The sequence below is a fragment of the Lemur catta genome, chromosome 5 (genome assembly GCF_020740605.2).
Source record: "Lemur catta isolate mLemCat1 chromosome 5, mLemCat1.pri, whole genome shotgun sequence".
NCBI lineage: Eukaryota > Metazoa > Chordata > Mammalia > Primates > Lemuridae > Lemur > Lemur catta.
In genome coordinates this window covers 77666704-77682657 of record NC_059132.1, presented here as the reverse complement: position 1 = coordinate 77682657, position 15954 = coordinate 77666704, and the positions used below count along the sequence as shown (strand labels likewise).

The 15954-nt window shown below is 36.1% G+C and overlaps 1 protein-coding gene across 3 annotated transcripts in view; it reads right to left on the bottom strand.

Annotated features, from left to right (window-relative positions):
- Positions 1-7883: 7883 nt before the first annotated feature.
- The window catches only part of GUCY1B1 (guanylate cyclase 1 soluble subunit beta 1), a 45237-nt gene continuing 37166 nt past the window's right edge, over positions 7884-15954 (bottom strand). For 2 of the 3 annotated variants that reach the window (XM_045552160.1, XM_045552162.1), the window contains exons 9-14: positions 15474-15671; positions 12503-12767; positions 11324-11464; positions 10698-10852; positions 10226-10352; positions 7884-9075 (exon numbers count right to left, since the gene is read on the bottom strand). In XM_045552160.1, coding sequence (XP_045408116.1) covers positions 9052-9075; positions 10226-10352; positions 10698-10852; positions 11324-11464; positions 12503-12767; positions 15474-15671 — 910 coding nt within the window. In that variant the 3' untranslated portion in view covers positions 7884-9051. The remainder of the gene's footprint in view (positions 9076-10225; positions 10353-10697; positions 10853-11323; positions 11465-12502; positions 12768-15473; positions 15672-15954) is intronic. The other variant, XM_045552161.1, reaches the window with a different exon arrangement.

The following is a 15954-nucleotide window of genomic DNA, read 5'->3' as shown; positions in this document are numbered from 1 at the left end:
ACTCCCTGTGATTGAATACAGCCAGGGAAATTCAGAAGATGGAGAATAATAATAATAACTTTCAATCTTGAGATTTTGTACTCTGTGCAGCTATTTCCTTCCGATACTGTTTTTCAAATCTTCAGTGACACTTTGTTAAAAACTACAAGGTATCAGCCATGGACGTGCATGTGTATGTGAAGAGAAGGATGTTCCAGTAAATAAACCTATAGCCAGTACAAAGGACAAACAACCAAGTGGAAAGCACAGATGCCTTACGAATTGTACAAATGTCATTCCCCCTTGCCCAGCTGATTCTCCAGTACTTGAAGGAAGGACATCTGACAATAGTAAATTCCCCATGTGTGGCCAGACTCTGTACTGGCTGCTGGGGCTGATGAGTGGATGTGCAGTCCCCACCCTGACTTCTTTCACGGTTTACTTGATAATAACACGGCAAGTCATTAAAACTATAGCAGAGAGAAGAATAGCAATAGTGTTAAACCCAGGTCATACGGAAGCGCAAACCTACCTTAGATTGAAAAATCAGAAAAATCTCTCTTAAATTTCTGGGAGACCCTGTTATAAGCCTTAGAAAGAAAAACTCAGAAAACATTCTCATATTGAGAACCCCACACAAATAAAATTGAATGCTAATCATGGTAGCAGAAGTGTAAAACCGTGTTTGACCACCTTCGTGGAGGATGCCTTCCACATGCAGGGATCCTGCACTCTCAGCAGATGCCTTAACGGAAGGATACAGTAAATGACATTCTTTCCCTACTTTTATAGCCCATCAGCATTTGCTATTGGAGTTAATCAATCTCTCAATCTGAAAACTCTAGGACCAATCTGGTTTTCAGGCAGAAGAACGTAAGCCCTTTTTATACAAAGAGACGCCATATTCGTATTAGGTTGTTTCTCTTACTGCACACCCTGTGGGTCCTCCCGTTCTAGCCTTTATAATTGCTATCGATCCACATCTAGTGTGAACATGTTCCCTCTTTCTAGTCCTGCTTTGGCCCTCTGCACATGCCCCTGGCCTCCAAATCCTGTACCATAAGATTTAGGGCCAAAACCACTTGCCATATCTTCTTCACACTCCTTGCTAGCTTGCCTGACTAAAACCTTGTCACCTGACACACGATTATCTGATGTGAAAACACCCGTCAGACATTCACCACTGGCTGGCTGCCTGCTTCCTTGTGATTTCAGAGGCATCAGGGCATGCTGGGTGGAAGCAGGAGGTCTGGAGTCTGGTGGCCTGGGTGTGGATACTGGCTCTACCACTCACTCTGACTTCTGGAGAGTTCCCCAAACATTATGTGCTCCAACTTCCTCATGAGTAAAATGGAAGTGATAATAAGAGTATTTACTCAATGGATTGCTACAAAGATTAAACACAGGAAAAACGTTCCAAACAATGTTGACACTCAGCACTGCAGACGGTAGCATTGCTGCCTGCTTGCCATGCCAGGAGTTGTGAGCTTGAGGGATTCCAGTCACCACTTACCCCAATGTCTTCATGCCTGTTAAGTTTTATTATCAATTACAATGCAATACAATACTCAAATATATATTCGAAAGGGGAGTTTTTATAACATATATTATAGTGTACCTTAATTTTTAAAAGAACTCTTTTTAAAAGGGCTTTACATGTCAAGAAATGCGATGAGCTGTATTCAATGAGTTTTGAATTCCAAACGTTCATGAATCAGGAACAACTTTTGGTAAGTTCAGAGAATGGCATGTGGTCAGGGTGGTAGAGATATTTGCTCCTCCTGAAGTCTGAAGGATTCATGTACTTCTGGGATACTTTACTGAACACAAGTCAAGTAAAAATTGTTCATGTGTAAATGAATGTGCAAATCTTCTGGTAGTTATCTTTTGCATAATTCTCTTTCAGTTAATACATTGGTGATATTCCTGTCAAGTGCAAAAAAGAAGCGGTTGGGTTGACAGGGAAAGAAGAACCTTTAACAGGAATACAAATGAAAAAAAAAAGAAATATAACGTGGGTGGTAACTGAGTGATGAACCAGGTCTTTATAAAGAGCCTTAACTTTGTCAAAAGATAACAGGTACTAATTAGTGCTTTATAATTGCTTCTCATTAAAAAAGTGCAAAAGAATTGTCAAGTGAAAATGTAAGATCCTTTATCATCTCAAAACATTAAGTTGCTAATGTTAGAAACTTATATAAAAAGGTCCCATTCTTTTTCTTAAATATTTTTCTAGATATCTCTCATATAGAATTCATTTTCCTTTATTACTCTTCCTACCACCATTTATACTATGTTATAATACATAGAGTGTTCAAGTTCAAAAGAAATGCTATATTCAGAACTACGTTATAAATCAAAATAAAAAGTATAAGCATGCAATGCATATACCTTTTTACTTTATCAATGACCACTTTCACTTTCAACTATTCAGCTACTTTTCTTGTTTTCTTTTCATAAATAACAAGGTTGTTTCAATTTGTTGGCAAGGAAGAAACTAACCAATCAAATATCTGAGATGACTATTAGTTTTGTATAAGAGATCCCATTAGAAGCCTGTATATCTAGACCTGCACTATCTAATGTGGTAGCTACTAGCTTTATGTGACCACTGAGCAATTGAAATGCGGCTAGTCTGAATTTAGATCTGCTGCAAATGTGAAATACACACCAGCTTTAAAAGACTTGGCATAAAATAAAGAATGTAAAGTAGCTAACTAACAATTTTAAATCAATTACATGTTGAAATAATATTTTGTTTATATTGGGTTAAATAAAATATATTATTAAAATCAATTTCACTGATTTCTTTCTACTTTTTGAAGTGTGGCTACTTAGCAATTTTTAAATTTAAAAATTTAATGTCATATGTGACTGACATTTTTATCTCTCCTTATATTTCTGTTAGACCATGCTGATAGAGACTAACCTTGCAGTTATCTAAAAACAACTTTAAAAATATTGTGCTTTGGAGGAAAAAAATAGTGATACTAATACACCGTATATCAAGGAATTACAACCATCCATTATTTAATATCCTGTTCTATACTTACAACTCAGGGTGTAAAATCATTAAACAGGTGCCAAAAACATCATTGCACACACAAACGGGTACCCTGCTAACAGGGTTTGAACACCTAACACATTTAACCCCCAAAGCCTTTCTATCTCTAACTCTCCAAGCTACTGGATTCTGCGGACAGGCCACTAGGCTTTCCTGTCAGATCCTCCAGTTGAAATCTGCATATTTCCTGAGACTTTATAGGCCCTGCCCTCACCTTATCTCAGATTGCAGGGCACAAACTCCCCATGAACTACCCTGCCCACGCCATTCAGAATACCAGTGGCCAGGAGCAGAGGAATTAGTAGCTGGTTTCACTTGTGCCTTACCCTGTAACAATTTTGACAAAAAATAAACAAAATCTCTTTGTTCATGTTATTTGTACTAATATGTTCATAACTATATGCAATCACAATGTCAAGTGTAGGTGCTGTGGTTATCCAGAACTTTATGATTATATGATAATCATGGATATATGTAAATTATGTTGAATTTTTTTCATATAATGCAGAAAACCACAAAAGGGACAGCATTAACAGATTTGTTAAAAGTGTTTTGTAAGTTAATACTTTATTTTTATGTGACTCTTTTCTCCCTGATGATCTAAAATTGCTTGGTAGGCAAGAGTGGTCACCACTTTACAAAACAGACAATAAATTTCACTAATAATAAAAGCAAATACAACCTGTATGTAACACTCACTGACACCTCTTATCTTTAATTTTTAAGAAGTCATTTTCTATTCAAAAGTATGATGGTGAGATTTGGCTGTTTAAGCCCTATTTGAATAGACCATACCATAGTAGCTGTGTGAATTGGAAGGTGGTAATTGAAATAGAGACATCGTTTCTTCCCTTATTTTTATGTAATCAAACACGTAACTCTTTATTAAAGAATTTAAACTTAGCTAACATAATTAAATATTACAGAGCACATGTTTAATAGAGACACATACATTAATACTCATATACTAAACAGGATCTAGTCAGTTGATTTCAGCTTGGAGTCAAAAGTCTTCACAATGTGTTTGCCTCAGATTCATTCATTTTTTAGAAGTTACCTTTCAAATCCCTGAGTTGATCTACTCAATGTTCCTAAATTGTTAAAGTTAGTATAGTCAAAACTTTGGATGATACTCTCAAAAGGGCCAGGCCAAAGTCACAGCACAAATGTGCTGAATTTTTTACCAAAAAAAATGATGGAATTTTGGAGCAGTAATTAACTTTAGATATCATCTTGACCCACTCCTTTTTCCCAGATTAGGAAATTGAATGTTTCTAAGAAGTCACGTGACTTGCAAAGGCCAGTGTTTTCTTGCTAGAACTGGACTTGATTCTCTGTAAAGTGTTTTTTGTTTTGTCTTATTATTTTGTTAATCTACACTATATTTCTCTGCTATAATATATTAATAGAAAAAGTAGTAAGGAAGAATCACAAATACATTTTTTCATTAATGCAAACTAAGGGTTTTTACAATTTCATCCTTATAAATAAACAGTACTGTCTTATTGGTACTCAACAACTTTTAACACAAACTGGATGCAATTTAGTTTGCTTATAATATTACTGAACAAAACTATTGCTTCTATTACAAATTGCTTGTTTTAGCAAATTTATACTGCCTCCTATAGAATTAGCAGGAACTATTTCAGTGAAATTTCTGAACAAGATATGTGTGAATAGATTTCATGCTATACAAATGGTCATAACCCGTAGAAATAATTATTTTATGGCATTCCTTTGAGCCTGAGGGAGAGTAGGAGTGAATTTAAGGTTACACACAGAAAGTGATGGTTGGGAGCCAAGATGGTGAACTCTTTTATGAAAGAACCTGTGTTCTTCCCTGTTCTTTTCCAAACTTCAGTTCCAAACAGCATTCTCTGCTGCCCTCTAGAGCTTCTAAGAGCCATTAGTGACAGCAGCAAAAAAAAAAAAAAAAAAAAAAAACAAAAACCACAAACCTACAAACAAACAAGAAATTATTTTCTCCCCTTAATGACAAAGAAAACAGAACATATCATTTAGCAAATCAAATATAGATTTAAACCAAATGAAGTAATGAATTAGTTCTGGAATGTATATATTTAAATTGGTATTTAATTATAAACATGTAAAAACATGTACATATCTCTTCAATTCAAACTGATAAACTGCAATCGTTTCATAATATTTGGTTCTAATTTTTTGGTGGTTTTCATTGGGTTTGTTTCAAGGTTCAGCAAAGCTAAAATGTGTTTAATGGTTTTTCTTGTTGATCCTCTTGTTTTTTCATGTAATTTCCTGTCCATGATTTAGTTTTACCAGTATCTATTACCAATAATTCACAAATTTGCATTTCTTAGATTATCTTTCTGGTTTTTCTGAAAAGGCATGCCAAAGTTACAACTCCTCTGATCTCTTCATATTTCAATTAGCTCTGCCAACAACTCTAGTGAGTGGCTATTATAATCCCTGTTTCTACAATGAAAGAAGCAAGTAACAAAAAGCTTAAGTGGCTTTACCAAAATCAGAGAGCTAGTCACAGGCTGTTTGGAAATTCAAAGTAGGCAGGCCCAACCTGAAAAAAGAAAATTCTATTCTCTCTACACACATTAATGACACCTGGAAAGAAAAAGTAGTCATTTCTCTTTTAAATGTATTCATCAGAACTTCAAACTCATTTCTAATATTATTCTTACTGCCTTTCTCCTAAGCTCAGTTACCCTTCTACATCCTCCATCCTGTTTAATGGAACCATCATCTATACACTAACCAAGCCAGAAGACTTCTCCTAGGCTCTTACCTTCTCACCACCCCCCTTCGCCATAAGTAATTATTCACCTTTAATAGTCAACTGTGATCACTCTTCAACTGGCCTCCAGCCTCGCCATCACCTTAAAGCAGACCCTGGCACAGAGTACAATAGCCCTCTCACTCCACCCTCATGCCCAAGCTCCTTCCCTCTAAATCAGCCGCTACGCCAATGACACCATGATTTTCTCCAAGCACAAATTTAATAGAGGTATTTTAACCCCTTTCTGCCTCTTCTTTTCTCCATTCTCATTTGTTACTCCTCATTCCCTTCAAATCTGGTGTCTAGCCCCACAACTCTAAGAGACTACTCCCTCCATTCCTTCACTCAACAAATATTTATCAAGTGCCTATTTTGTGGAAGGTTTGAGGGATATCTAGAGAAAGAGGAACCATTTTCCCCTTAATAAACTTAAAGTCTAATAAGGAAATATAGATATATATGCTTATATATTTATAGCAGATAACATTCTAACCATTTTAAGTATTGCGGGACAATAGGGGAAGTGAAACTTGCTGAAGAGAGTCAGGAAAGGCTCCAATAAGAGGAAAATGAGCTGAGTCTTAAAGAGAAATAAGTTTGCAGCAGAACATGAGTAGGGAGCATTCCTGACAGAGCACAGTATAAGATTACGAAGGTAGCAACTAGCCAATGAAGCTGACAGTTTTTCTATGCTTTGCTAAGGTGTATAGACAATGAATAGCATGTAAGTGATTTTAGGATGGAAAGCAATTTGGATTTCTGGAAGATCACTGTGGCAGGAATCTTGAGAGTTTGGAACGAAAGGGGAAAGCTCTACTTTTAAGTAGACTTACCATTTGATACAAAAATTCCACTACTGGGTATTTACCCAAAGGAAAAAACGACCTTTTATAAAAAATACACCTGCACTTGAATATTTATAGCAGCACAATTCACAATTACAAAGATGTAGAAACAACCCAAGTGTCCATCAGTACATGGGTGGATTAATAAAATGTGGTATATGTATACCATGGAGCACTACTCAGCCATTAAAAAAACAAACAAACAAACAAACAAAAAAACGGTGAACTAATACCTCTTGTATTAACCCGGATGGAATTGGAGACCGTTCTTCTAAGTGAAGTATCACAAGAATGGAAAAACGAACACCACATGTACTCACCATTAAATTGGATCTAATTGAGGAACACTTATGTGCACATATGGAAATAAAACTCATCAGAAATCAAGCAAGTGGAAGGGGGAGGATGGGATGAGTAAATTCACACCTAATGGGTACAATGCACACTATCTGGGTGAGGGGCACACTTACAACTTTGATTCAAAATGTACAAAAGCAATTTATGTAACCAAAACATTTGTACCCCCATAATAGTCTGAAATAAAATAAAATTAAAAGCTGGAAGTAGACAGATTTATAAGACAGATCTTGCAATGGTTCAGGTTAGAGATGATGAGTGCCTGAAGTAGGAGAGTTTAGGCAGAATAAAGTACACTTTTAAGAACATTCAAAATGTAAAAATGGGAATGCAAAGTCTTTGAAGGCAGAGATGTTTTGTTCATTGATATATCCCAAATACCCAGTGTTTGCCACAAGTAGATGCTCAAGAAACATATGTAGGATTCTGGGAAGACAGCAGTGTCACTATAGTTTTTGAGTCTCTCGGAATCTCCCCCCAAAACAGGCAGAAAAACTATACCCACTTCTCCTTCTCTCAAGTTACTCATTCTCTGAGTTTTATTTCTGTATCTTCAATATGTTTCATCATCACAAATATTACACATTTTCACTATGTGTATACATGTCTGTCACCTCTAAAAGATTGGGAGCTCTTTAAGTCAGGGGATGACATTTCACATTTAACTGTGTCTCCTCCCTTCCATGTCCAGTTTTTTTTTTCCATTATTTTGTTGGCACTAAAGAAAAACAGCATTTAAGAATATGACTAAGAGGAACCATTAACAATTTCTAATGGTAGCAAATCAAAATTAATTTATGAAAAAGGCATTAATGCAATAGCAAATAATAATGTTAATATCTTTATTGAAATAAAAACTGTACAGAGACAAGTGGAAAAAATAATTTATTGCCGATTCTTTTACACATTAACATGGAACATTTATACATATATTGATGTGCTGATAGGAAATACTAAATTTAAAGACAACCATTTTTACACAAAAGTAGTTGCACTCTATTTTATAAAGATATATATTAATAAATTATCAGATACATTTAAGAACAAGAGGCCAATTATTCCAATTGTAATAATGCACTCTATGTTGAAATTAAACTAATTTTCCTGAACATGATGTCCTGGATGTAATGACATTCTTCAAAGCTAAGAAAAGGAAGCTCATTTCTGGAAATAAAAGGCCGAGAATGTTCTAACAGACGTATCCCAGCAGTATGTTTCCAGCTTTATTCTTGGGTATGGTTAGAGCTCCTAACATTTAGCCCGAGCTAATGGAATAGCTCAGTGTGAAACAGCGCAGCTTTCTATAACAGCTGCATGTGGTTAATGAGATTTAATACACGGGATACAATACAAATGACAGCATTTTAGAAGCATAATTGCCATATGATTTGAATGAGCAACCAAATACTTTAACAAAAGAAATGAGTATTCTATATTCCCAAAGGGAAATTAGCATACTTCAAAATAGTCACTATTTTCATAGCATGGTATATCAATTCTTACTTTGACAGTCTGAAAATAAATTGGATTTTTTCCCTAAAACTTAGAATTCACTCCTTTAGAAAACGATTTCTACAATGATATATACCCACATGATATAAACTTTGTTACATGTTATAGTCATTAAAATATACATATACGTATATATGGAGCACTAAACAGATTTGATAAACCATAATATATATACACATGGCCAAATATTGTTCAATTTCATTGAATTAAATTCAACAAATAGTTATTGGATGCCTACTACTTGCAGATGACCACGTCAGGTAATGCTTGTAGTAGATTTTAAGACACAAGAAGCTCACATCATCCACATCAAAAGCCAAACTTCATATAACATACTAAAACTTTAAAAATAATCGAAAGCAGAGCTGAAGTTGAATAATGGATAGTGAGAGATATACCTAGGAAAAAGGCTTGGGATAATTGACAAGGACAAAGTAAAATCTGTATCCAGAGGGAAGAACTGCTCCTGGGCTTGGCTTGTGTTAGGAGATAACTGTTGTCTTCCTCATCCCACAATCCCAGAGTCAGTTATCATGCAGCTTTGGTTCCTTAACAAAGTGGAAGAAATAAGGGATTGATTTGCAGTGATAATAAAGCTTATAATATCCACTAAATATATTTTTCTGTCTATAAGAGTGTGATCTGCAGTCACATCTGCAGTTTCTCTGAAGTATTCCCACCGTAATTCTGGGAAAAACTGAGCCACCCAACTAAGATGACCAACACTCGAGGTATAGTTTGGTTTACCAGAAGAACATCAGTAAACATGCCAACCCCATATGTAAATTATTTAAAGTAAAACCAGCTAAAAGAAGATAAATATTTGAAAACTTGACATTCCATTCCCTTTAGGACTTGTTATACTTGAAAAGCATTATTAGGGAATGTATACATACATGAAATGAAATATAATCATGCAGTCTCACCCCCTCTGAAGAACCAATACATCTACAGGGGAGCAAGTATCAAACTTGCTTCTGGTGCAACACATTATGAGTAGGAAAAGACTAGGCATGACCTTAGTGTGTACAATGTCACTGTCAGTGGCATGATTCCAGTTTGGATGTGATGTTCTAAGTCCATTCTAGCATGTGGGTTCTGGCTGGAATGCAACCAAAATACTAGCAAGAACCTAAAACTTCCCTAAGGAATTAATTACATTCTTACAAATTATGAATCCCTCATCTCTCTAGGAGAAACGCACGAGGGATTAGGTCACTAGGATTTCCAAAAATCCCCAAACACTCCACAGGGAGATATCTTGTCCCTTAGAAGGATCTTCAACTTCATGGTTGAGAAATCTCCCATGAACTGCAGCCCTTCTGGGCCATGATGGTGATCTCAGAACTAGCTTAGGGGCCCAGCACAGGGACCAACGGAGTCCCTCACCGTCCACGTAACCTCAGTCGTGTCTGAGACAGATTACAGGAGAAGAACAAAAGAACAGGCCTTTCAATCTAGTGCTTTGGTTTTAATTTCATTAGAAGACAAAAGCCGGTAACCATAAAGTATGCCCTAAAAAGTGTTTATTGTTTGAACTGGCTCATTAATGTTTCAGTTATTTCCCTTGCTTTACTGAAACGTTAATTTCTGTAAGCAAGAATTCTTTTCCAATGAAACACATTTTCAGTGATTATGATTTAACTCCCCATATTTATACTGTTTTAAAAACGAGAATTATACTCTGATTAGTCATACCTCTGTTCCTGTATTTTTTCTGGACAGAAACCAAACTTGCATTGGTTCTTTTTTGCCCTTCATAGACACTGGGCCTCTGTGCTCCAAATGGAATTGTGGATCTGAATTTTCTGGAGACATAAGACATCTAAAAGACAGGGGGGAGTAGGGAGAGAAGTATGCAAAGGCTGTTTGGAGAAGGCAACATGTATCCAAGTTATGAATTGAGATAGCAAGAACTGGTGCTGAAGTTGTACTGAAATGTAACTCAAGGTTTTAGTAACAATGATCATATCAGGAATTCCAAGGATGGTGTGAAATAATTTAAAATGGAAATGACACAATCTTCTCAAATAAAAAATAATCCTAAGCAAGGAAAGAAAGAGTGGAGGTGATAACTGTTTAAAGGTGCCAAATTCACTCAGACTGTTAAACCATATGCTAAAACTCATTTTGTTTGAAAATCAGTAAATATCAAGACATTTTCTCTTACCTGTATGTATATTCAGACACATTTATTTTTCCCTTTTCTCCTGTGGTTTCCGTTCTGCTTGTGAGGTTGACAGTATTTCCAAAAAGACAATACCGAGGCATCCGCTGTCCTATGACACCTGTAACTACCTCTCCAGTGTGTATCCCTATTGTTATCTGTAGAAATCAAAGCTTTGCTTCAATAACTTCGACCATTAATACATGACGTTTTTGCTTACTTTGTATTACAGAACAATGTAGAACCATCATCTAGAATCATAAGATTTCTCTGTAAGAACTCTAAGTACGTTACAGTCAACTTGAGAAACATTTGAAGTCTGAATATTTCAACACTGTAAATCTGGCAACTTACATGAGACACAGAAAAGAGATTTTGAAAACTAAACCAGAAGGAGCAGGAGGTTTTATCTCATACTCATGACTTTCAGTACATGGAACAAACTAGATAATTTCAAACAGTTCAACAAATTTCCCATATCTATGAAAGAATGTAGTACAATGGACTCAATAAAATAGTGTAGTCCTCGTTTTTCTTTGTACACACTAATGATTTCCTGGTCAAGAATATGAATCAGTTATCCATAAAGGTCTACTGCTGTTATTATAACATTTACTTTATTTACTAACCTGAACAGATTCACCATCCACTTGAACCTGGCCAGCAATTTCCATCATGTCCAAGGCCAGGTGGCAGATGGATCGTGCATGGTGGATGCATGGCTCTGGTAAACCACTCACTGTCATATACTTGTCACCAACAGTCTCCACCTAACATATTACATATATTTAGATGTTCTTTGATTAGCATAAAAATTACTGTGTTTCATTTGCTACTCTAATAAAAAAACAATTTCCCAGGGCTATCAGCAACTTTAAAGTCCCTAAATTCCCCTCCTCCTTAATTCTCTTAAAATTCTAATATATTCAACTCCAACAAAATGAAACCTTGTAATTACACACATACTACTTGGGGTCTTTGATTATAGGCGACTACAGACACTGAATTAATTTTCCTCTAGTAAGCAATTAGTTTCCCACCTCAGATCCCCTTATAATTCAGTAGAATAATTTTTTACCTTATTTGCCCTTAAAACTGTGATGGTTTAATGGCACAAGAGCCATGACTTGAAGTTCAGTGATTTATCATGGTCATTAACCATTTATTTTTATGACGTGCTCACCAAGTGCTACATTGTATCTCAGAAAACGACTATAAAATAAATAGTCTCTGTGGAATTACATTACCCCAGATGCCTAGGGATGGTTTAGTTAACATTCTTGCCTTTATGAAACAATATTCCACTGACTTCATTTTTCCAATATTTGTCTCTAATCGAAACAAAGGGCAGAAATGCCTTATAAACGTTTATCTTCAAGTTGATGTTATCTAAAAGCAAACCTCAGTCCCCAGTACCCTTCTCATGCCCCACGACTTCTTTACTGTGCAAAGCATTTATGTATTTCAGTAAAAATGTCTCTTGCAGAGCACTAAAACGAATGCTATGTTTATAGTAGATGTGATAAACACCCTGCACAGATTTGCTAGCCTAAGTGCAAATAAGCTGCTAAACATTTCATTTTAACCAGGGGATCACCCACTCCACGAAACATTCCTTTTAGTTACAAGAAAGAGAAAGTTTGAGAACAAGAGGCAATTATTTAAGAAAATGGTAAACACTGACTACACGGAGGTTTGGGGTACCAGGGCTGCAGTGCTGGAGGCAGAACCGTGATAGCAGTGCCTCCGGAGGGGACTCTCAGGAGACCAGACTGAGGAGCCCTGCAGTAGCTATCACGAGGACTTGCCTTATAAACAAACGGATTTTTCCGAGAATCCGTCAGCGTGTCAAATCTGGTGTAGAGATCGTTGAGAAGGTTGACAATCTTCATGGCCCCTTCTCCAGACGCATGCTTGCTACAGAAAGCATTGAAGCCCACAATGCCACTGAAGAGGATGGTCACGTTGTCATATCTTTTGGCAGGCACTGGGCGCTTATGTCGCAGCTCATTGGCCACAGACGGAGGAAGGACAGAATACAGCAATCTGTTCAGCAGGATTAGGAGAGCGCCACTGTAAGACATGCTGGGAATGCCTTTAGTATTTCTGCTGTCCCTTTCATAGAGCACCAGAGTCATTTGCACTGCCAAGGCCTGGATTCTGATAGGACACCCTCTAAAACTAGCATCAGATACGAGCCATATTCATTAATGCAAGCAAAGAAAGAGACTTGGCGATAGAAAATCAAAGTTTTCGTTTATAGTCCTATATTCTGACCCTGCTATTATGCTATTCAGAGGATGAAAGCTGCTATTACTAGACTATAATCCCCAAATCCAGTGACTAATAAAAATGAAAACTTTAAATGCATTCTTATAGGAAACCAGACTTTCAAATGTCATCATGGAAGAAGACATAGGCATATAATAAATTTCAGCTGAGTTAAAAAAAAAAAAAAAACCGTCGGATGAATAGCACAATACCAGGAGCATGTGTACCTCTCAAAAAGAAGAAATGTATCTCATTTTTGGAAAGTAATATTAGAAACAGCGGGATTTTTCTCTAGTGTCATTCATGCCTCATTACTCCATAGAAGAAACTGATAAGACAGTTAGAAATTGGTTTAGATGAGAAAATATTTTATTTCTATAGGCAAAACTGAGACTCCCACAATGGCATCAGAGATCACGCTAAGAGGACAGATGTGGCAAGCACATCGGAGGAGAATGAGAACTGATGAATTTAGAGGTACAGAAGCAGAAACCAGGCCTGTGGGAAGACTCAGAAGAACAAATGAGGCCTCCTGCCTTTTTCTTCCCTAAAGCACAAGGGCACCCTGTGGGAAGTTTCCGTGTGCAAAATGGAGCTGAGCTCTCAATGTTGTTTCTAGCCATGGTGGAATTTTTCCAGTGTTTCATTTTTGACTTTTAAACAGAACGGTTTATAAAATGTTAAAGCCATATTTGAATATTAAGTGTGAACAGTAGAACTATTTAGCTTTAAAGAAAATTAGTAGTAAATAGTAAATGGTTTCTAATTAAATGACCTTGAAAACCAAATATCTATAAAAATCTAATTCTAAATCTAATAGTCTAAAAAATAATATAAGAGTTCTTGTAGCACAATAACACTAAATAGTACAAACAGTTTCAGAGAGTCAAACCCATCTTGGGGAATCAAAATAAAGGAATAGTTCTGTGATAAGGACTTATCGGCTACTCATCTTCCAATTTTGGACTCCTGGTCTAGGAAGAGAATACCCTGCTTACGCTGACAATTTAGGAAAAAAGCGAATTAAGAGCTTTTTCAGTACACAACATATGAATATTTTCACAATTTAAAATGTGCATTCTTCATAGTATTGGTAGTTATCTGTTTAGCATGAATGTAGATACAAGCTAATTGAATCACAACACAAAAAATGAAACTTAGGTGGTTTTCTAACATATTAACAGCCAGAGCAGGATATTGAGTAACTCAAACCCACAAACCCATTTGACTTTGAACCTTAGTCCCATGGTTTTACAAGCTCCATAAAATGTGTAATTTTTCATGGATGAAGTTGCATTGTGTATCAATAATTACACACTTTGAGTTATTTCTCAAGCAGTGGAAGAATTTGAGCTACCTGCCCCCATATAATTTCCAAAATTTGCAAATTGATTGGATAAATTAAACTGGGTGCAGTTTGGGACCATGAGGAAACTAAAGTGGTGTCAAAGGAAATAAACACAACTTTTAGCTTCATTATACAACGGCCAAGACATGTGAATTAAGAAGCTATGGATAAAGACAGGTATTTAAATGGCATTCTCTATTTCAGCCATGCTACTAATCAAGTTAATGGACGTGTTTACTTGTGTGCACAGCATCCATCCATGGGCAGATACACAGGTAATCAATGCAAGAGAAGTATAGAAAGTGACGCTGTCACCAATCTTCTGGGTGTTCAAGTAGAGGAAAATACTAATAGCTCTTATGGGAAGTAGGGCAGATCAGTTCAATTCTCTAAAAAGATAGCTTTCTATTATATAAACATTAAAAAATGTCGGCACACAAGAACCTGGGTAAAAATCTCTTATGAATGTCAGTGATTTAGTGCTTTTAATTAGCATATGGAAGCAAGGCCAAGTGGTATGCATGATATGTATTTACTCATTAACAAATGTGGTACTTGAAAATGAAGTATTATCATTGAAGTTATTTGCCTAATATTTTATAATTTAATCTACCATTCATGGAAAAATAATCATTTTATATTTTGATATCTTTGCTAATGTATATCATTACAGATGTAATTATCAACATTACAGATGACATTCATATCTTCCAAGCCCTAAAATAATTTAGGGTCTAAGAAAAGACTCTTTAAAATATATGACAGTCAATTCTAAGTTCACTGTTCAGAGTAACGCTTTGCACATGGCCAGCCTCTGGCATACTTAAGATGGCTAATATATAACTCTTGAATGAATGAATGAATGATAGTTGGACTTTAATTTTTGAAGTAAATTTGAATTTGAATTATTCTCATGATTTTTAAAGAGATGTTTTGGCATACATTCTTTCAACCTTGGCTTTTAAACATAGAAGACATATTCCCACTGCTATTAAGATTGATTTATTTCCTTATGCATAATTTCTTTTTAAAAGCAATGGAGAAGATTTTATCTACTACTCCATAGCCACTACAGGTCTCATGACTGTTATTGATTTTAAGTATAGTAGAGTCACAGTCTATTATGAATCACAGTCGTGCCCCAAGCGTTACATACTTACGTGTCTGTCTTTTTCTTTTCATCTTCCAGGGCTCTTAACGTGAGCTGCAGCCTGTCTGTGAGGATTTCCAGTTCTTGTGTCAGTTTGTATTCCTCTCTGAACTGTTCTCCCAAAAGAACAAGATCGCGCGTGGCATCATGCAGAGGGATGTCACTCAGATACAGCCCTCTCCTTGTCAAATCGTCCAGGTTCATCACACTGTCATTCAGAGAAACGAGGCAAAATCAGTCCCAACTTGTCCACATGACAATGCCAGCCCTGATTACTGTCAAGGAGTACAATCCTGCCACGGCCTACCATTCAAAGGGTCAGGCTGAAGGAAGTAAAATTATGGAGAATTGAATAAAGAATATGACTTTATTCTCTTAGATATTTAAAAATCTATCAAAAAGCAGTGAACTTGAGATGCATTTTTGCTAAGTTGCACTTTTTGGTGCCTTCAGCCTAAACTGAAAGATAATGTAGAAAACATCCCTATGAA